This window comes from Saccostrea echinata, unplaced genomic scaffold, assembly GCF_033153115.1.
Source record: "Saccostrea echinata isolate AGI-Se365-2 ecotype Australia unplaced genomic scaffold, CSIRO_AGI_Sech_v1 ptg000022l, whole genome shotgun sequence".
Classification (NCBI taxonomy): domain Eukaryota; kingdom Metazoa; phylum Mollusca; class Bivalvia; order Ostreida; family Ostreidae; genus Saccostrea; species Saccostrea echinata.
In genome coordinates, this window is record NW_026889771.1 from 1,704,984 (window position 1) to 1,727,632 (window position 22,649).

At 39.0% G+C, this 22,649-nt stretch overlaps 1 protein-coding gene across 1 annotated transcript; it reads left to right on the forward strand.

Annotated features, from left to right (window-relative positions):
• Nucleotides 1-204: 204 nt before the first annotated feature.
• LOC133190201 (dynein beta chain, ciliary-like) lies at nucleotides 205-21,288 on the forward strand. The gene is made up of 48 exons (XM_061325696.1): nucleotides 205-650; nucleotides 1,214-1,401; nucleotides 1,647-1,833; nucleotides 1,967-2,066; nucleotides 2,187-2,398; nucleotides 2,509-2,742; nucleotides 2,846-3,013; nucleotides 3,112-3,228; nucleotides 3,360-3,625; nucleotides 3,744-3,812; nucleotides 3,946-4,573; nucleotides 4,700-5,287; nucleotides 5,395-5,564; nucleotides 5,760-5,982; nucleotides 6,099-6,302; nucleotides 6,434-6,835; nucleotides 6,954-7,199; nucleotides 7,308-7,532; nucleotides 7,629-7,847; nucleotides 7,970-8,122; nucleotides 8,230-8,756; nucleotides 8,990-9,409; nucleotides 9,557-9,695; nucleotides 9,790-9,882; nucleotides 9,973-10,167; nucleotides 10,272-10,482; nucleotides 10,647-10,923; nucleotides 11,106-11,388; nucleotides 11,568-11,741; nucleotides 11,907-12,212; nucleotides 12,431-12,598; nucleotides 12,870-13,109; nucleotides 13,350-13,511; nucleotides 13,612-14,235; nucleotides 14,431-14,592; nucleotides 14,857-15,090; nucleotides 15,288-15,548; nucleotides 15,655-15,801; nucleotides 15,907-17,367; nucleotides 17,457-17,627; nucleotides 17,719-17,841; nucleotides 17,978-18,171; nucleotides 18,307-18,583; nucleotides 18,702-18,929; nucleotides 19,134-19,445; nucleotides 19,634-19,876; nucleotides 20,008-20,196; nucleotides 20,320-21,288. Exons 1-48 carry the CDS (start codon nucleotides 294-296, stop codon nucleotides 20,935-20,937), a joined length of 13,395 nt encoding a protein of 4,464 aa, XP_061181680.1. The 5' UTR covers nucleotides 205-293; the 3' UTR covers nucleotides 20,938-21,288.
• The last annotated feature ends 1,361 nt before the right edge of the window (nucleotides 21,289-22,649 follow it).

The window sequence follows — 22,649 nt, forward strand, 5'->3', positions numbered from 1 at the left end:
TACCAACATCGGGTTCATAATTTTTCACAAAATTAATATCTTAAAAATAAAAATATTAAATTCTGCAAAATTCAAAAATATTTTAATACCTTTTTATCATGGTACGCGATGATAATTTTTTTTTCTACAGAAATCTACTCGGCAAATTCCGTAATATTTACGTAAAATTCCGGGCACGTGTTTACGTAGCAACGTATAGATACAGGCGACATTATTGCTATTGGTGACTCGTTGAACGCGCAGTACGGTGAGATCCAATGTTCTGTAGTTAGAAAAACTAAAGTAGAAGAAATATGGCATCGGAACTCGAGCTAAATGATGCTCGGGTGGAGTTTATTGCTGACTATGTCATCAAAACTCTCAAGATTAAGCCCGACAAATGGACCAAGATGTACAGTTTGGAAGAGACAAAACAAATGTATATGGACTTCTTTGAGAAGCAAGATATGCCATGTCTCATAGTTACTGCAACTGCAGCAGGTGGACTTAACACCCAGTTTGAATGGCCAAACAATCCAAAAGCTAAAGCTTGCTACTTTGTCAAGAAGGGAAGAGAAGGAATTACAAAGGATACCAATTTTAGAAATGCCTATCTTTATGGTGACATGTCCTACCAGCCTTTGGACCAGCTCTCTGCTTTTGTTGATGAAGTAAGTTTCAAGAAGATTAAAATAACATTCCATATACTTTAATTGATTTTTTTTAATGAAGTCATTAGCAAACTTTTATCTGTATACATATAAGGTATTAAAGGTACGTGCAATGTCCTTGACAGAGGTTTTCCTGGCTTTATATCAAGTTATGACTCATGGTTTAATTTAGAATTGTGTAAGGATTTTCTGAAAAGGTCAGGGGTGAGAATCTTTTTAAAATCCTGCCAGACTATAACTGAACAATAATGATCAATTAAATCTCTATGACAAGACCAAATATTGAATATGCAGGTGCTTGCATAAAATATGACAGATTAACAAGGACTTGGCATGAACTATTAAAAAGTATTAACTCAAGTCAGAGTCTTTAAAAACAATGCCAAGTTGATTTACAGGTGTATATTGATTGCTTGATCAATATTTAAATATCCATGCAGCAGAAATAGTACATTTTCTTTAGTTTTAATGATTTATCAACTTTACATTTGTATAATAAATGAAAAGAAAATCCCACTTTTAATTTTCTCCTACTTTTAATTTCCTCCTACTTTATTTCTTAGGTCTTGGTGCCACTTCTTTCCAATGATAGAAACCATGAACAGTGGCCCCATGTTGTTTCCAAAGATGTCACAAGACATGTCCACAATCTTAAGAGCAATGTGTATGTTGTATCAGGTCAGGCTAAAGGAAAGACCCTTCTTCCCCTTCCTGTGGGGGCTGAGAAAGTGGAACAGGTTGAGGATGACAAGTAAGTTGAGAATGCCTGTAACTAAGACAATAATTATAAACATCATACAATATTGAGTAAGAAAAAAATGTACATAATAAACTAAACTTAGCAAAACTCACTGTAAAAAAAAAGAATGACAGACAAAAAACCCCATAGTGTATGTATGTGTAAATGTTTCATTGCAATACTTGAAACGGAAAAGAAAGACGAAGTGACATTATAGAATTATATCTTATATTTAATAATGAGTCTTGGTTCTTCAGGGACACACTTGACAGAGCACTTATTCATGCCATTGAGTCTGTAATCATTGACTGGACACATCAGATTAGGGATGTTCTGAAAAAGGACTCAGCTCAACCTCTGCTGGAGGGGCTTAACCCTACCCCCTTTGTGGAGATTGAGTTCTGGAAGAACAAAGCCACCAACTTGGAATGCATCTATGATCAGGTTTGTACAGTTTGATGTTACTCATCCCCCCTTCTCCAAACATACACAAAAACAAATAATAGATTTTCTTAATGTTTATTGCCTCACTCATGATTTATTATGATTTTGTACATTTATCTTTATGAACTTTCAGCTTAGGGATCCAAAAGTTAGGAAGATGGCAGAGATTTTAGAGAGAACACAGAGCAGCTATTTTCCCACATTCAAGGACATCTTTAGGGATGTTGTGGCAGGTAATAGCAAATGAAATATTTTAAAACCGCTAAAATTTATCTTTTATTCTGTAAACATTTTCCCATTTTGCACTTTGCAGAAGAAGTTACACTTTGATACTAACCCTGATATCTTTGCAGCTTTGACTGAGGCACAAGACATCAACATTTACCTGAAGCCCCTGCGTCATCACTTTGAAGATTATGAGCAGGCAGAATTTGATGAGAGCATCCCTATGCTTGCCCCAATGATGCATACTGTGTGTCTGACCTGGGCCAACTCAGAATACTACAACACACCAGCTCGCATCATTGTTCTTCTGCAGGAAATGTGCAACATGATTATCAACATGGTAGGACCTAAATAAACAAATCGAATTTCTGAAAGTTCACTGAAAGAATAAACAAAAGGTATATTATTAAAAGCATATCTCGTAACCCATTAAAATCTGTTTCTACATAGGCCAGAAACTTCCTTGATCCATCTGAGATCTTCAAAGGAGAAATTGAAGAGACCATTGAGAAAGTCAGGAAAGCTTGCAGTGTCCTTGATGCCTACAAAAGCACATATGAGGATCACAAAGAAAGACTAAAGAGCTACTTCCCAGAGGGAACAGAACCCAGACTGTGGGAGTTTGCTCCCAAACTGGTGTTTGCTCGGTTTGACAAGTTTATGGAGAGAGTGAAGACTGTTAGGGTACGTTCAGATTTAAATTTTCTTACAAAAATTTATAAATTTTTCTCATACCTTTTCTTCCTCATGAAAGATGTGTTTGCTTAGCTGGATAATAAATTTACAGGAGCTGATGGAGACTGCTCTAGAGTTTATGAAGTTGGAGAAGGTTGAGTTGGGAGGCATCAAGGGAAAACTTCTGAGTCAGCAAGTGGTTCAGCTGCATGAAGAGTTCCAGGAGCAGTATGGAGTCTTCACCAACAAATCCTACGATTGTCTGGACCCCAGCAGCAATGTAAGATAGTAACATAGCTAGTTTCTAGAATTATGGCATTGAGCATTGTTTTAACTCAATGAAACTTGCAAGTACAATTTGAAATGCTTTTTTGACAGGAATTTTTGGATGACTATCAGATGTTTCTGGACAAGATTGGTGACTTTGACAGGAGACTAGCCACTATTATCTGTCAGGGATTTGATGACTGCTCAGGACTAGAATCAGTTTTCAAAGTATGTATCATATTTGGTAGACCAGTATCGTTTTCTTTAATTGATGATGAAATTTGCATTTATTTTATATGAAAACTATATTTGATGGGCTTTTTACAAAAAAAAAAATGTTTTGCTTACTTATGTTGCAGCTGTTGGACATTATGGGTTCCTTGCTTGAAAGAGATCTGATCAAGAAAGATTTTGATGAGAAATATCCTCTCATTGTGAAAATGATGGATGCAGAATTAGACACAGCCAAATTTATTTATGATGAACAAATGGCTCGCAAGAAAGAGATGGGTAAGGCATCTCTTCACAAGAACATGCCCAAAGTGTCTGGCAGTTTGAGATGGGCTCAAGAACTCCGAGAAAGGATTTCAGCTTCAATGGGGAACTTCAAGGCATTGGAACACAGGTACTGAATTTACTAGGCTCTTACATACATGTATCTCCTTAGACTCAATATTTTGTTTTGATAGAAATTGGTCTGTGTTGAACAGAATTTCAATAAATATTTTCTCATTTGTTTACAGGTGTATGGAAGAAGAAGAGGCCAAGTTGGTTTTTGTCAAATATGAGGAAATGTGTAACCTTCTGAGTCAGTAAGTATATGTTTGAAATACTTTAAGTACATGTACATGGAGATTGGCTCTATTGTACAGTAATGTAGATGTCTGAGCAGTATAATATTTTGCATATGAGATAGACAACAGTGACAATGGCATGTGTTTACAGGTGGGATGAAGAAATTTACAAGGAATGGGAAGCTGGTGTGAGTGAAGCATGTTCATTTAACCTCAGTCAACCATTGGTTGTAAGGGATGAAGAAACCAAACTCATCAATGTAAACTTTGACCCACAACTGACTGCTGTCTTAAGAGAGGTGAAATACCTTGAGACACGTAACCAAGAAGAGATTCCCCAAAGTGCTGCAGAAATGTACAAAAAGAATGACACTCTGTGGAAGTACCTGACAAACTTAGATCTCACCGTTCATCTGTACAACAAGGTCAGAAACACCATCCTAGAGGTGGAGTTCCCACTCATTGAAGGCCAGCTACAGGACATCGATGTCCAGTTAGAGCAGGCCGAGAAATCACTGAACTGGGAGAGCCAGGGAGTGTGGGAGTATATTGAGAAAACAAGAGACCAAGTGATTGACCTTGAAAAGCGTGTTCAACAGGCCAAGGACAATGTAGAGGAAATTAAGATGTTGATGGCAACCTGGAGTAAACAGCCTCTGTTTGAGAGGAAGGAGGACAAACATGACACTTTGCTGAATCTGGACGACAGGAAAGAACGACTTGCCAAACGTTATGAAGAAATCAAAAATATCGGCCAAAAAATCCATGGACTTTTACAAGTAAGGAAGAGTTTGATGTATAACATAAGAATTTTTTCATTTTGTGCTTATTAAAATTATATTAGATTGTCAGAGCATAAAAATCTTAATTTCAAAGAGTAAGTTATTGAAATTTCTATTTCGTAGAAAAATTTGGAGTTATTCAAAGCAGATGGAAACACCGACACATGGAAGGCTTATGTAGACTATGTAGATGAAATGATTGTAGATGGATTCTTTAACACAATTCACTGCAGTCTTAAATTCTTATTAGATCAAACAGACAGTAAAAATAATCCTACTCCATTGTTTGAAGCTCAACTTGAGCTTCAGGTTCCAGAAATGGTGTTCATTCCCTCATTAGATTACGGCGTGGCAGATGGATTCTATGATTTAGTGGACGGTCTAGTCGGTGATATTTACAAACAGGCTTCTCTGATTGGACGACTGGCTGCTCATAGTGGTCAAGAACACTACCAGCCAGATGCCGAGGATATGGAAGAGTTATCTGAAATGAGACAAGAGTTAATGGAAAGGATACAGAATATTATGAACAAAGCGTGTGAGTATAGGAACACGTTTGATAACTACTCGTATCTGTGGGTGGATGACAGGAATGAGTTCATGAGACAATTCCTGCTGTACAACCATGTCCTCACAACTGAGGAGATTGAGGCTCATGCTGAAGACGGTGTCCCAGAATGTCCTCCTACACTTGACCAGTTTAAAGAACAGGTAGTTACAAAACGAGTCTAATCCATGCATGTCAGTTGCTTCTACTCTCTGACTGGATTCCCATTCAGCATATTTATATTATATGATTTTCTCTGTAATTCTTTCAGATTAACACCTATGAGAAAATTTATGAGGATGCAGAAAAAGTAGAGCCTACCATGATATTTGAGAACTGGTTCAGAGTGAACTCCAAGCCATTTAAACAGGCTTTACTGAACACCATCAAACGCTGGAGCTTCATGTTCAAGCAGCATCTGATCGACCATGTTACAAACAGGTACAATTTACTTCCTAAATCAAACTTCCCTTTGAGCCATTTCTAGAAATGTGTTATAAAATTTAATATTACTTTTAATTTGAAAAAAAGAATAATTCACAATTACCTGTGTACTAATTTTTCTTTCCATTTATACTGGTCTTTGACCAGAAGATCATGTTAACAATTACAGTGATGTTGAGTTGTCTATTTTAGTCTGAAGGAGCTGGCAGAGTTCATAAAAACAACAGACACTGGCCTGATGAAGCCCGTAGAGGAGGGAGACTACAATGGCTTGGTGGAGTGTATGGGTTATTTGTTTGCTGTCAAGGACAGACAAGCCACCACTGATGAAATGTTTGAACCACTCAAACAGACCATAGAACTGCTGAAGACCTATGAGCAGGAACTCCCAGAGGAGGTCCACCAACAACTTCAGGTAAAAAGGAAATCTTCCGTGCAGAAAAAATCTGGAGTTCTTGAAGATAGCAGTTAAATAATTTTTTTTTTTTTTAAATGTCACAAAACTAGAATTCTTGAAATTTGCATCAACAGGAATTACCAGAGCAGTGGAACAATACAAAGAAAATAGCCATCACAGTCAAGCAACAAGTTGCTCCTTTACAAGCAAATGAGGTTGCTAACATAAGGAGGAAGACGGCATCATTTGATGTTTCTCAACACAAGTTCAGAGAGAAGTTCCGCTCCATTCCTCCATTCAGATATGACTGTGATAAGCCATATGTACATCTGGACAAGGTACAGTTTTCCTTGGTTGAACAGATCATTGTCTTAAGTAATAAATCCTTGGAAATCTTATATGGTAATACCACATCAGTATTGTCACCAAGTTACGTATATTGTTAAAGAAAACAAAATTTTCATTACAGTATCATGAAGAAATCGCAGCTATGGAGAAAGAGATGGTGGAACTGATGGACTCTGCTGGACTTTTTGAGGTCAACATTCCAGACTTCAAGCAGCTCAAACAGTGCAGAAAAGAGATTAAACTGCTGAAAACACTCTGGGACTACATCATTATGGTTCAGAGCAGCATTGATGACTGGAAGACCACCTTCTGGAAGGAAATCAATGTAGAGCAGATGGACATGGACTGTAAGAAGTTTGCTAAGGACATCAGAGGTTTGGACAAAGAAATGAGGGCCTGGGATTCCTATTTGGGTCTAGAGAACACAGTGAAGAACATGCTGACCTCCCTCAGGGCCGTCAGTGAGCTTCAGAACCCAGCCATTAGGGACCGCCATTGGCAACAACTTATGGTGGCTACAAAGGTATGTAGAATTTGATCAAGAGCAAAAGCATTGTTATAAATGTAAGATGATTTCTTGTACAATTTGCTTCTCATTGTTGTTATTTCTATAAAAATTCAGAGTCTTATTTTTCTTTTAGGTGCGATTTGTTATGGATGAGAATACTACTTTGGCCGATCTATTGTCTCTTAACCTGCACAACTTTGAGGATGATGTCCGTGGCATTGTGGACAAAGCCGTCAAGGAAATGAGCATGGAGAAGGTTCTTAAAGAGTTGGATACCACTTGGACCACCATGGAGTTTGAACATGAACCTCATCCCAGAACAAAGGTCACAATGTTAAAGACAAGTGAAGAGTTGATAGAAACTCTTGAGGATAACCAGGTACATAGAGAATTGAAGAAGATTCTTCCTAGTGACAAATAAATGTTTTATTCTTTAAATCACATCCTTATGCAATGCTTATAATAACTTTGATAATGAATCACACAGGTCCAACTTCAAAACATGCTGTCCTCCAAGTATATTGCCCATTTCTTGCAAGAAGTTTCCACATGGCAGAAGAAGCTGTCAACAGCTGACCAGGTCATTACGATCTGGATGGAGGTGCAGAGGACCTGGTCTCATTTGGAGAGTATCTTTATCGGATCAGAAGATATTAGAAACCAGCTGCCAGAAGACTCGAAGAGATTCGATGGCATTGACACTGATTTCAAGGTATGGAACCATGTTTAGTCTACAGTACAGTTTGTCAAAAATTTTCAAGTATGTTGCTCTCATATGATTTTAAATCCTGCTACTTTTTACCATCAGGAACTGGTGTCAGAGATTGAGAAGTATAAAAATGTGGTGGAAGCTACAAACCAGCCAAACCTCTATGAGCGCTTGGAAAGTCTGCAGGACAGTTTAACCTTGTGTGAAAAGGCTCTGGCTGAATACTTGGAGACCAAACGTCTGGCCTTCCCAAGATTTTACTTCGTCTCATCTGCAGATCTGCTTGATATCTTGTCCAATGGCAACAACCCAACAGCTGTATGTACAAGTTACAAGTTACTTCCCTCAATGATCCCCCCCTCTGAATTCTTAATACTACTTTTGTTTGGTTGTGCAGGTGTTAAAGGTACATATACTTTAACCCTGTTGTTTGTTTTCAGGTGTCCCGTCACTTAACCAAGCTGTTTGACAGCATGGCCAAGCTGAAGTTCACACAGGATGACAAGGGTAATGACACAAAGATTGCCACAGCTATGTACAGTAAAGATGGAGAAATGGTGGACCTGGACAAACCATGTGACTTGGCCGGACAAGTATGATTTGAAAAAAAGCCTTCCAATGACATCTACTTTACAAAGCAAAATATTTCTGATGGAAAGTTTTAATATAAATTTTTAATAAAAAAATGTATAAATTATAGGTAGAACACTGGCTCAACAACCTGCTGGATGCCATGAGGAGTACTGTAAGGCATGAGATGACAGAGGCTGTAGCCACATATGAAGAGAAGCCAAGAGACCAGTGGCTTTTTGACTTCCCTGCCCAGGTGGCATTGTGTGGTACCCAGATCTGGTGGACGACAGAAGTCAATATTGCATTTGGCAGACTTGAGGAGGGTTATGAAAATGCTCTGAAGGACTACAACAAAAAACAGATTCAGCAGCTAAACAATCTGATTACTCTACTGCTGGGTAAACTGTCTTCTGGAGACCGACAGAAGATCATGACCATCTGTACCATTGACGTGCATGCTCGAGACGTGGTGGGGAAATTGATTACCACCAAGGTAGACAACTCTCAGGCTTTCGCCTGGCTGTCCCAGCTCAGACACAGGTGGGATGACAATGAGAAGGACTGCTTTGCCAACATCTGCGATGCTCAGTTCCGTTACTCACATGAGTACTTGGGTAACACTCCTCGTCTGGTCATTACTCCTCTCACTGACAGGTTTGTATCTCTCCGTCTAGTTGTCAATACCTCTGCCTGTTACTTGTGATATGAAGAAATAAAAGATTTATTTTGTGGGTGACACACTGTGATAGCATAAATAATTAGATAGTAATGGTAGCTTAGTATAAGTCAAAAGTATTAAATTGGGAAAAACATCAATGAGAGAGATCCACATTCTTAAAAAAAATAGTAATTGTAAGTAAATTCTTTCTATGTTTTGTTTTCTCCAGATGTTACATTACACTGACACAGTCCCTTCACTTGATTATGAGTGGTGCACCAGCTGGCCCTGCTGGAACCGGAAAAACCGAAACCACTAAGGATCTGGGACGTGCTCTGGGTATCATGGTGTATGTGTTCAACTGCTCTGAGCAGATGGACTACAAATCCATTGGTAACATTTACAAAGGACTGGCTCAGTCTGGGGCCTGGGGTTGCTTTGATGAGTTTAACCGTATTGCAGTAGAGGTGTTGTCTGTAGTGGCTGTCCAGGTCAAGTGTATTCAGGATGCCATCAAAGAGAAAAAGAAGACATTCAACTTCCTGGGAGAAACCATCAAGCTGGTTCCAACTGTAGGTCTCTTCATTACAATGAACCCTGGTTATGCTGGGCGTACTGAGCTGCCAGAAAACCTTAAGGCCCTCTTCAGGTATTCAAGATACATTCAAAGTAGTATAAATTTTATTTTAATATTTTAATCAAGTTTTTATACAGTAAAATTTATGTAAAAAATACTGTAATTTTGTAGGTGCATGTTACAACAATGTCTCTGAGTCTAAATGAAATCTGTTTTCAGACCATGTGCTATGGTGGTGCCAGACTTTGAACTGATTTGTGAAATCATGTTGGTGGCAGAAGGCTTCTTAGAAGCTAGGCTGCTGGCCAGAAAATTCATCACCCTGTACAGTCTGTGTAAGGAACTGCTCTCCAAACAGGTAAGGTGATATAATGAACAGAAATCTTTCTGATTGAAAACACTCTTTAAGATATATTATATATGGATGATGTTACTTCTGACTTGCTTTGTAGGACCACTACGATTGGGGTTTGCGAGCCATCAAGTCTGTGTTGGTGGTGGCCGGTGCCCTCAAGAGAGGTGACCCAGATCGTCCTGAGGACCAGGTCAGATTCTGTTACGACTTTCTCATATTTTTACAGCTTGCCATTCAATCCCGTTTTACATCACTTGGTAACACTCTTTGTCCTCTCTAGGTATTGATGAGAGCTCTGAGAGATTTCAACATCCCCAAGATTGTCATTGATGACTTGCCAATCTTCATGGGCTTAATCTCAGATCTGTTCCCAGCCCTTAATGTACCACGTAAGAGAGATCCAGAGTTTGAAAAACAAATCAAACAAGCCACCTTGGACCAGAAACTACAGCCAGAGGACAACTTCATCCTCAAGGTACAGATCTTTATTTAAAAAATTCTCCTGAGATATTTCCTCTACTATATCATTAAATTTTATACTGTGAACATTTACGTTAACACCAAGTCTTTGTGTGACAGATTGTGCAGCTGCAGGAGCTGTTGGATGTACGTCACTCTGTCTTTGTCTTGGGATTGGCTGGTGTGGGAAAGAGTAAAGTGTGGGGAACCCTGAACAGAACCTACAAAAACCAAGGAAAGAAGCCATCTGCTGTGGATCTTGATCCCAAAGCTGTAACAAACAATGAATTGTTTGGTATCATTAATCCAGCAACCAGAGAGTGGAAAGATGGTAAGGCATAGTAGATTATGGTTTAAAAGGTTTTGGCATGGTTACCATGGATGGTAGTTCATATGTTATCATTCTTTTCCTTTGATTTCAACCCAGTTAACATCCAGTGGAGTTAAGCTATTGATTAATATAATAGTAGTTAAAATGTTCCTTATTGTTTCCAGGGTTGTTTTCTGTGATAATGCGTGATCTGGCCAACATGTCTGGTGATGGCCCCAAGTGGATTGTACTGGACGGTGATATTGATCCTATGTGGATTGAGTCTCTGAACACTGTCATGGACGACAACAAAGTGCTGACACTGGCCAGTAACGAGCGAATTCCACTCACTCCCTCCATGAGACTGCTCTTTGAGATCAGCCATTTGAGGACTGCAACCCCAGCTACAGTGTCTAGGGCAGGAATCTTGTTCATCAACCCTCAGGATCTGGGATGGATCCCGTAAGAAACTAACTCATTTGAACCTTTTTACTTGGTAGATACAAAAGACATTAGCTTGTTTGAACTATCTCATTTACTGTTTTGATTAGAAAGACAAGCTAAAACACTTGTATTTTGAGTTCAAAAATTAAATAATATTATACACCATAGATCAGTCACATGAGTAAATGTGAATATTTCAGATACACCCAGAGCTGGATTGACAAGCGTGAAGTCCAGTCAGAGAGAGCTAATTTGACCATCCTCTTTGACAAATATGTCCCCATGTGTCTGGAGACAATGCGAACTCGTTTCAAGAAGATCACTCCCGTGGCAGACAACAGCCACATTCAGATGTTGTGTTATCTCCTAGAGTGTCTGCTGACCCCAGAGAACACACCTCCAGACTGTGCCAAAGAGTTGTATGAGCTGTACTTTGTCTTTGCCATTGTCTGGGCATTTGGTGGTGTCACATTCCAGGATCAGGTTTGAATACTTCAGTCACAATTTATTTTTATAGCTATCTCTGAAATTTAGGAAAAAATTACCAGTCAGAGGGTAATAAGTGAAACCTACTTGGTTACTTAGTTCTTTAACAACAAAATTCATGACCGACTTTTTACATGAGAAATGAAAACTAAAACCATGTCTTTCTAAATTTACAGCTGGTAGATTACAGAGTGGAATTCACCAAATGGTGGACCACTGAGTTCAAGACTGTCAAGTTCCCAACCACAGGCACTGTGTTTGATTACTACATTGATTCAGAGACTAAGAAGTTTGAGCCCTGGACTAAACTTGTGCCAAAATTTGAACTAGACCCTGAGCTTCCTCTACAGGTCTGTGCGAATTTCGACTCTTTCTTTTTTCAGTGCTCAATTAGAGTCTAAGTTGATGAAGATTCACTCTTTGTCTAGTATCGGTATCACATCTGTAATGAATTGAAAGTCTCGTTTGCTGAAGATTATATTGAGACTTATTGTTAAAGTCCATTTTGTTGGTAGGCTGCTTTGGTACACACCTCTGAGACAACAAGAGTGAAGTATTTCCTGGACATGTTGATTGACAAGCGTCGTCCAGTCATGTTGGTGGGTAATGCTGGTACAGGAAAGACTGTACTTATGGGAGACAAGATGAACGGTCTGTCTGAAGACTTCATGGTGGCCAACATTCCCTTCAACTTCTACACCACATCAGAGATGTTACAGAGAACCCTGGAAAAACCACTGGAGAAGAAAGCTGGACGTAACTTTGGACCCCCTGGTACGAGACGTCTGATCTACTTTGTGGATGACATGAACATGCCTGAGGTAATACCTAGCATTAGTTAGCATTCCCTTTCAGTAAATAATTTCAGTTGATTATTTTTAAAGCATGCTTACTGTTTCATACTTGGAAAGACTTGCAAATTGAGGTTTTAAACAAGTAACATTGTGTATTAAACAGGTAACAATGTGTATTTGAAAAGCCTGACCTAACAAATGTGTATTCTTCAGAAAGTCTAAAAGTATGTTTTTTTTTTTGAAAGGTTGACAAGTACTTCACTGTGCAGCCCCACACATTGATCAGACAACACATTGATCACAGCCATTGGTACGACAGGAACAAGCTGACCTTAAAGGAAATCCACAATACACAGTACGTGGCCTGCATGAACCCCACCGCTGGTAGCTTCACCATTGACTCCAGATTACAGGTCAGTCAGCATAAAAGTTTAATAGCAGCAGCTTACATGTAACATCTGCATTTCTTGCAATAAAATGTACATCAGCAGGGTTGTAATACATTAATATTTTGTACTTGTTCTAGTGAGAGTTAAGAGCTGTCGTTGGTGCAGTTGCTAGTATGCTAATTCATAAAAACAGCAAAAGTTATTTCCTATATAGTTGAAATATTTAGCCAAAGATAATTATAGTGAACAGCAAATTATTAACTTTTGTTTCAAAAGAATTCTATATTCTTTACAGCGTCACTTCTGCGTGTTCTCCATTAATTTCCCCAACAATGAAGCCCTGGCTACCATTTACACCAGCATTCTGCAACAGCATCTAGCCATGACTGGCTTTGCCCAGGCTGTCCAGAAATTCTGTCCAACGCTCATTGCAGGTGCTTTGGCTCTCCAGTCCAAAATGGCATCCACTTTCTTGCCCACTGCCATCAAATTTCACTACATCTTCAACCTTAGAGACATGTCGAACATTTTCCAGGTATCATTCCATTTTATTCTGACATTCATTTTTTTTCCCATTTTTGGCATCCATAAATTAGTAGTGAATGAAATTTTATGTACATGTACATATGATATTACTCTTGTTTTATCAACGTTTATGTTTGGCATCATCTTTTTATTTGTGGGTTTTTTTTTAAATCTTGTTTTTCTCCATTTTATGTAAAACATTACAAGCTTTTTTTTTTCCCTGCTGCTAATAATTTTTTCTCAATATCAGGGTCTACTATTTGCCCTACCAGAATGTGCCAAAACTCCAGTAGAGTTGACAAGACTGTGGTTACACGAAGCAGAGAGAGTCTACAGAGACAAACTCACTGATGAAAAAGACATGGAAACTTTTGACAAGATGGTCAAAGATGTCTTCAAGAAGTCTTTTGAGGTAACTCTATATGTAGTAAAATACTTATTTAAACTCAAATTATATGTCTTGGTTTTAAATCCAAAGAAGAGAAACTAAATCCCTTATCTATCTTTATCAGGATCTGGATGAAGCAATTGTCTTCAAACGTCCACTTCTATATTGCCACTTTGCCCAAGGAGTGGGCGATCCCAAATACAACCCTGTTGAAGGATGGGCAGAGTTGAACAAGATCCTAGTTGAAGCACTAGACAATTACAATGAACTGAATGCTGTCATGAACCTAGTGCTGTTTGAGGATGCTATGATGCATGTGTGCCGTATCAACCGTATCCTCGAATCCCCACGAGGTAATGCTCTACTGATTGGTGTTGGAGGTTCTGGTAAACAGAGCTTGTCTCGATTGGCTGCTTCCATCAGCAGCTTGGAGGTGTTCCAGATTACTCTCAGGAAAGGTTACTCTATTGCTGATCTGAAGTTAGACATTTCTCAGCTGTACATCAAGACTGGTCTGAAAAATATGGGTATGATGTTTTTGATGACTGATGCCCAGGTGGCTGACGAGAAGTTCCTTGTCCTGATCAATGATTTACTGGCTTCTGGAGAAATCCCAGATCTCTTCCCAGATGATGAAATCGAGAACATTATCAACGGAACACGTAACGAGGTGAAAGGTCTGGGTATGGAGGACAGCAGAGAGAACTGCTGGAGGTTCTTTATTGACAAAGTCCGCAGGACACTAAAGGTGAGTAGCATTTGGATGTACTTCTCTTTCTTATTGAAGAATTGTACAATGTTCTCTGAATTATGTGATATATGTACTTGACTACATACTTTGAATTTACCATTAATTATATTTTTTCTTATGATATTGCAGATAAAAGTTGTTTTTTTTCCTACTTTGAACTGAATCTCCTTATGAATTTTTTTTCTACTATAGGTTGTTCTTTGTTTCTCCCCTGTTGGATCCACCCTTCGTGTCAGAAGCAGAAAATTCCCTGCCGTCACAAACTGTACCAGTATTGACTGGTTCCACGAATGGCCAGAGGATGCTCTGATATCTGTATCCGGTCGCTTCTTAGAAGAGGTGGAGCTGCTGTCGGTAAGAAACCAACACATTCATAGTTTACAGTTGCTTTATGTCAAATTGTGAGATTGTCAAATAATTTAATGTGAAACACTTTCAAAAAAGTAATGGTAAAAAAGAATACAACTTCATATTATTTTAAACTATTGAAGAAGACTAAACCCTACTGTATGAAATTGAAAAAGTCATGATTTAAAACTTTTTGCACAGGAGTGATCAACAATTTTTGAAATTTAAAATTCAGTGCTGTTTGATACTATGTGAAATTATATTTTGCAGCCTGACATGAGGGGCTCAATTGCAACGTTCATGTCATTTGTACACAAATCTGTGAATGAGATGAGCAAAGCTTACCTAAGTAACGAGAGAAGATACAACTACACCACCCCTAAGAGTTTCTTGGAACAGATCAAACTCTACCAGAATCTCCTGAACAAGAACAACACTGATCTACAGGCCAAGATAGTTCGTCTAGAAAATGGTTTGGAAAAACTCCGCAGCACTGCTACTCAGGTCAGTATTGATTTTAAAAATGGAGTAGATTGTGACACTTTTATCGAGGATTAAGCTTTGATTAGATGGAAGCATTTATAAACTAAAAGATTTACATCTCCACATGCAAAGTTTTTTTTTTTTAAGGGGGGGGGGGGTCTTTAATCAACTAGAAAACATGATATTAGTCATCAATATTTCCAAATTAAATTCAACAGGTAGATGATTTGAAATCTAAGCTGGCCTCACAAGAGGTAGAGCTGGCGCAAAAGAATGAGGATGCCAACAAACTGATTGCAATTGTCGGTGCTGAAACAGAGAAGGTGTCCAAAGAGAAAGCTATAGCTGATGAAGAAGAAAAGAAAGTGGCACAGATTAACATTGAGGTCACCAAGAAGCAGAACGATTGTGAGAGAGATCTGGCCAAGGCAGAGCCTGCTTTAGTAGCTGCTAAGGAAGCCTTGAACACACTGAACAAGGTAAGGCAGGAGGGAATACAAACCCTCAGTAAATAAGACAACAACAGGGACTCATTCATCATGCATCTTATCAAATTTATGATGAAAAAAAAAAATGTTTTTCTAGAACAACTTGACTGAGTTGAAGTCCTTTGGTTCCCCACCTCCAGCTGTAATCAATGTGGCATCTGCTTGTATGTGTCTACTGGCACCCGGCGGAAAAGTACCAAAAGACAAGAGCTGGAAGGCAGCCAAGAGCTCCATCATGGGAAAGGTAATGCCAAACAGTTTGTTGTGTCTACTATATTTCACCAAAAACAATATTTGAGTACCCTAAAAACAAAAAGTCAGATTTAACTAAAGCTAATTTCTGTAACAGGTTGATGTGTTTTTGGACAATCTCATCAACTACGACAAAGACAACATCCATGAGAACTGTTTGAAGGCCGTACAACCATACCTGGATGATCCTGAGTTTGATCCAGACTTCATCCGAGCTAAATCATTGGCTGCTGCTGGTCTCTGCTCATGGGTCATCAACATTGTCATCTACTATAGGGTATACTGTGAGGTAGAACCCAAGAGAATTGCTTTAGCTCAGGCCAATGCTGAACTTGCAGCTGCTCAGGAGAAACTGCGCGTGATCACCAACAAAATTCAGAGTTTGGAGGCAGATTTGGCAAAATTGACTGCAGAATTTGAAAAAGCCACCAATGAGAAGCTTCGATGTCAACAGGAAGCTGAAATGACAGCTAAGACTATTGAATTGGCCAACAGACTGGTGGGAGGTCTGGCTTCTGAGAATGTCAGATGGGCCGATTCCATTAAAAGCTTCAGAGAGCAAGAAAAGACACTGCCTGGTGATGTGTTGCTGATCACAGCTTTTGTGTCTTATGTTGGATGCTTTACAAAACAATACAGGTTGGACTTGATGGATAAGCACTGGCTTCCATTTTTGAAGGGCATGAAAGTACCCATACCTGTGTCTGAAGGCTTGGATCCTCTGACTTTGTTAACAGATGATGCCCAGATTGCCTCATGGAATAATGAAGGCTTGCCCAGTGACAGAATGTCAACAGAAAATGCCACCATTCTTACAAACTGTGAGAGATGGCCACTAATGATTGATCCCCAGCTACAGGGTATTAAATGGATTAAGACCAAGTATGGAGCAGACCTTAAAATTCTTCGTCTTGGACAGAAAGGCTACTTAGATGCTCTAGAGAGAGCCCTGTCCTCTGGAGATGTTGTCCTGCTAGAGAACATTGAAGAAACAGTTGACCCTGTGCTTGACCCTCTTATTGGACGTAACACAATCAAAAAAGGCCGTGCCATCAAGATTGGTGACAAAGAGGTAGAGTATCATCCAGATTTCAAACTCATCCTGCAGACAAAGCTGGCCAATCCTCATTACCAACCTGAGATGCAGGCTCAGACCACCCTGATTAACTTCACTGTAACCAGGGATGGATTGGAGGATCAGCTCTTAGCTGCTGTGGTTAGAAAAGAAAGACCTGATCTGGAGAAACTGAAGGCAGATCTCACACGACAACAGAATGAATTCAAGATCACATTGAAAAAGCTTGAGGACAATTTGTTAGCACGTTTGTCGTCTGCTGAGGGTAACTTCTTGGGAGACTATGCCCTGGTAGAAAACCTGGAAACCACAAAAAGGACTGCTGCAGAAATTGAAGTTAAAGCCACAGAAGCCAAGAAAACAGAGGCTGAGATTAATTTAGCTCGTGAGAGCTACCGTCCTGCTGCAGCCAGGGCCTCCCTCCTCTACTTCATTCTAAATGACCTGCACAAAATCCATCCAATGTACCAGTTCTCTCTCAAGGTCAGTACAGCATCATCTAAGCCTTCTTAAATTCTTAATCTGCTGCACATAAACTTTAAAGGGGTTCTAAATAATTGTTTATTTTACAGGCGTTCAGTGTTGTATTTGAGAAAGCCATTGATCGTGCAGAACCTGCAGAGGAAGTTAAGCAGAGAGTGCTGAACTTGATTGACTGCATCACATACTCTGTGTTTACATACACAGCTAGAGGCTTGTTTGAGAGAGACAAGATTATCTTCACCTCTCAGATGACCTTCCTGGTAAGCCCACTGCATACAACAGAACTCAGAGAAACAAAAGATCACAATGACACAAGGTACAGGAAAATCACTTCTGTGTTTTATTTGGTAGATCCTTATGGCAGCTAATGACATAAACCCTGTTGAGCTGGACTTCCTTCTGCGTTTCCCAGCTGTTCCCAATGTAACCAGTCCTGTTGATTTCCTCAGTAACAACAGTTGGGGTGGTATCAAGGTAATTTCTAATCAAAAACTTTTTTCTAAGGGTTTTTTTCTGTATACTTTACATGTCAAATGGTTTCAAATACACATATTCCACTGATTCCAGCCCTATATACAGTCAAGTATAATACATTTCTCTTAATATTCAGGCCATGGCTAACATGGAAGAATTCAGGAACTTGGACAGAGACATTGAAGGTTCTGCCAAACGTTGGAAGAAGTTTGTAGAAAGTGAATGTCCAGAAAAAGAGAAATTCCCCCAGGAATGGAAGAACAAAACCTCCCTTCAGAAGTTGTGTATGATGAGGGCCCTAAGACCGGACAGAATGACCTATGCTGTCACGTAAGTTCTGGATATATCTTAAAATTTATGTTAGCAGTATTTCTGAGTAGTTTTAGAGAATCTCTTAAAATACATGAAAATAGGTTATGATTCAACTCAAGATATTTAGGTGTATTGACACTTGGCTTTCTACAGGAATTATGTAGAAGAAAAACTGGGAACCAAATATGTTGAGGGACGTGCTATGGAATTTGCCAAGTCCTATGAGGAATCAGGACCTGCCACTCCCATATTCTTCATCCTGTCCCCAGGAGTCGACCCCTTGAAGGACGTAGAGGCATTGGGTAGGACTCTGGGTTTCACAGATGACAAGAGTAACTTCCACAATATCTCACTGGGTCAAGGTCAAGAAGTTGTTGCTGAGGCTGCAATGGACCTTTCTGCTAAAGAGGGTCACTGGGTTGTCTTGCAGGTACGACATACCATTATATTGGTGCGAATTTTATATAAAGTAACCAAATTCTAATGTTGCATTTATAAAAAAAGTTTCTTATAAAGGAAATTATAAACCCTTTCCTCTTCTTCTGCAGAATGTCCACTTGGTGGCAAAATGGTTGGCAACCTTAGAAAAGAAGTTGGAGCAATACAGTACAGAGAGCCACGAGGCATATCGTGTCTACATAAGTGCTGAACCCGCAGGCACACCAGAGACCCACATCATCCCTCAGGGTATCTTAGAAGCAGCCATCAAAATCACAAATGAACCTCCAACTGGCATGTTTGCCAACCTGCACAAGGCCTTGGATAACTTCAACCAGGTATTCTACGTTCATATTAATCATGGTTTCATACTATACATGTATCTGTAAATTTACAAGCTGCCTGTTCACCTTAAAGGTTACCAGGATTTTTTTTGCCAGATATTGATGATAAGTGTAAAAAAATGTTTCCAGAAATTTTTCCTTTAAATAGATGAGTTCTTTCTTTTTACAAATAATAATTTATTTCTATACAAATTGCAGGATACACTTGAGATGTGTGCTAGAGAGACAGAATTTAAAAGCATTCTGTTTGCCATCTGCTACTTCCATGCTGTGGTCTGTGAAAGGAGGAAATTTGGAGCTCAAGGCTGGAACCGTGTATACCCCTACAACACTGGAGATTTGAGAATCAGTGCTATGGTTCTGTATAACTACCTGGAGGCCAATGCCAAGGTCCCCTGGGAAGATCTGAGGTACCTGTTTGGAGAGATTATGTATGGAGGTCACATCACAGATGACTGGGATAGGAGGCTGTGCAGGACCTATCTTGAAGTGTACCTCCACTCTGAAATGGTAACCAACAATTTCAATTTTTTTCTCGTCATGTTTTGGAATTTTCTGTCACCTTCTATCATCTTCTATCAGTCTGCCTAAAGATTTAGCTTTTTTAGCCTCCAACTGTGAAAACAAAGCCCCATTTATGTGGTCATTATAAATATATGTAAAATATTGCAACTCTATATGTGTCCTCTCTGTTTCAGCTGGATGGTGAATTATACCTGGCTCCAGGCTTCCCCATCCCTCCAAACTCTGACTACAAAGGCTACCACAACTACATTGATGAGTGCCTGCCACCTGAGAGCCCCTACCTGTATGGTCTCCACCCTAATGCTGAAATTGAGTTCTTGACCACCACATCGGAGAACTTGTTTAAGACTGTGTTGGAAATGCAGCCTAGAGATTCTGGAGCATCCGCTGGGGCTGGAGTCAGTAGGGAGGAAAAGGTCAGTAACTGCTCATTTCCTTTAAATGACCAAGGATTTTATAAGTTTTAGAGTAAATTACAAAAGAGGATCCCCCCCCCCCCCTTCTGGTGGTTTTGAAATAACTTTTTGTTTGGTTTGAATATTCACAGATCAAGGGTATATTAGATGAAATTGTGGAGAAATTGCCAGAAGAATTCAACATGATAGAGGTCATGGCTAAAGTCCCACCAGAAGATAGAACTCCATATGTACTGGTGGCCTTCCAGGAGTGTGAGCGTATGAACATGCTGACTAGTGAAATCAGGAGATCCCTGAAAGAACTTGACCTAGGATTGAAGGTTAGGATAATTTTACAGCCATACCTTAGTTTTTTGGCTTGTGTGTTTAATATATAGATTGAATTCAAAGTTACCGGTAACCAGAAATTCAGTTTTCTAATACTTTTTGTTGTTAATCAACAGGGTGAATTGACAATCACCTCTGACATGGAGGACCTGGGTAATGCCCTCTTCATGGACACCATTCCTGAGAGCTGGAACAAGAAGGCCTATCCATCTCTGTTTGGCTTGACAGCTTGGTATGCTGATCTTCTGTTGAGAGTAAAGGAACTTGAGACCTGGTCCTCTGACTTCCAGTTGCCAGCTGCTGTCTGGCTCGGAGGATTCTTCAATCCACAGTCCTTCCTTACTGCCATTATGCAGCAGATGGCTCGTAAAAATGAGTGGCCATTGGATCGCATGTGTCTGCAATGTGATGTCACCAAGAAGTCCCGAGAAGACATGGCAGGCCCGCCAAGAGAAGGTGCCTACGTCCATGGTCTGTTCATGGAGGGAGCCAGGTGGGACATGCAGACTGGTATGATTGCTGAGGCTCGACTCAAAGAATTGGCACCACCCATGCCAGTCATCTTTATTAGGGCTATCCCAGTGGACAGACAGGACACCAGGAACATCTATGAATGTCCAGTCTACAAGACCAAGACTCGTGGTCCCACATTTGTCTGGACCTTCAACCTCAAGAGCAAGGAGAAGCCAAGCAGATGGATTCTTGGAGGTGTGGCTCTTCTGCTGCAGGTGTAAAACAAACTCTGAACATATTAACAACTTTGTGAAAGTATTCTGTTACTTAACAGGACATATCAAAAATTATTTGTTAATTTAACAAGATTTTTATTCTTACTGTGTGTGAACATTGAATTATTTAAAAGAAACCAGTGCTCTGTAATGTGATGAATTATTGATAATTTTATGTGATAAACTGTTAACTCAGTGACATTTAATATCAACATGCCGTCCAAAGTTATAGTATTATTATAGTTATATGTATTTAAAGTAAATGTTGAGTCAGATTGAATGAGATTTATTTAAAATTTGTTTTAATGATGTATGATTTATGTGAATGTTTGCTGAATAAATTGGTCAAAAACATAATCTTTGCTTACACTTTTGCTTTATAGCTCCATTGGTCAAAAACCAAAAGAGCTAAAGCCATGTTAAGGTGGCTGGATGTCTGTAAACAATTTTTCAAAATGCTACTCCTCCTACAGGTTTTACTCAATTTTTGTCCTTCCTGAATAATACTTTAGGTGATCACAAAAGCTTATTTGAACTTTAGGTTTATTTGAGCTTTAGGTTTGAGCTTTATGTTCATCGAAGAGACAATATCACATACCAGTAAGATAATTAACACTATCTCATTTGATTCAACTTTACAAAGAAATATTGTATTTGGGCACGAAGACATTTTGTGTACCGGTATGTGTGAAACCATGGCAAGGAAATGCAATCTTTATCCCAGGCAAAGAATTGCTCTCGCAAAAAAAAAAAAGTTCCACTTCACACTCTCTTCTATAGAAAATATACAAGAGGGCCAAGGGCCTTGAATCACTCTTCTAATAAATTGTATAACCTGTCACATCTATTTGAAGCCTCTAAGTATCCTGTTTATTTAGACAATTTCAAAAGTAGATCTTCATGACCTACATTGGTTAAAACACTGACAACCCAAGATGGTGACCTACTTTTTGGTAAACATACTTCGAGACCCCAAAATCCCTCAACTGACAAAGTTTGATGATTTTAAGTCTCTTATTTTTTGAAATAATAATATATTGGCTTGAAATTCTGAAAGTAATTCATTGTGACTTACATTTAAGTTGACACATTCTGAGGACTCAAAACACATCAGCTGAAAAAGTACAAAGATTCTCCAATTAGTACCTGGAATATTTAAATATAGCCATAAATTTCCAAGAATAGGTCATGATGACCTACTTTTCAGTTGACACACTCTGAGAACTGAAGATGAATCAACTGATTAAGTTAAATGATTCTTATCCAATTAGTACCTGGAATATTTAAATACAGCCATAAATTTCCAAAAGTAGGTCATGGTGACCTACTTTTCAGTTGACACACTCTGAGGACTCAAGATGCATCAACTGACGAAGTTCAATAATTTTATGCCAATTAGTACCTGGAATATTTAAATACAGCCACAAAATTTCAGAAGTAGGTCTCTGTGACCTACTTTTCAGAAAGCGTACTCTGAGGACCCAAGATGCATCAGATGACCAAGTTTCAAGATCATAGGCCTTAAAGTGTCCAAATATGCCTCTTAAACAATTTGAAAACAAATGCCTGCAAAATTCAAAGTAGGTCACTGTGACCTGTTTTTTCAAAAATATGTTTTTAGGCCCCAAGATACATCAACTTACTTGGTTTGATGATTTTAAACCTCTCAGTATCTGAAATAATGACCTTAAATCTGTTGAAAAAGATAAGCCTTATTA

Excerpts from the sequence above, each read along its gene's own strand:
- LOC133190201 (XM_061325696.1), top strand. The coding sequence starts at position 294 with ATGGCATCGGAACTCGAGCTAAATGATGCTCGGGTGGAGTTTATTGCT. Across the intron at positions 4,574-4,699 it reads AAATCCATGGACTTTTACAA|AAAAATTTGGAGTTATTCAA; the intron begins GTAAGGAAGAGT and ends TCTATTTCGTAG. Across the intron at positions 14,236-14,430 it reads AAGTCCGCAGGACACTAAAG|GTTGTTCTTTGTTTCTCCCC; the intron begins GTGAGTAGCATT and ends TTTCTACTATAG.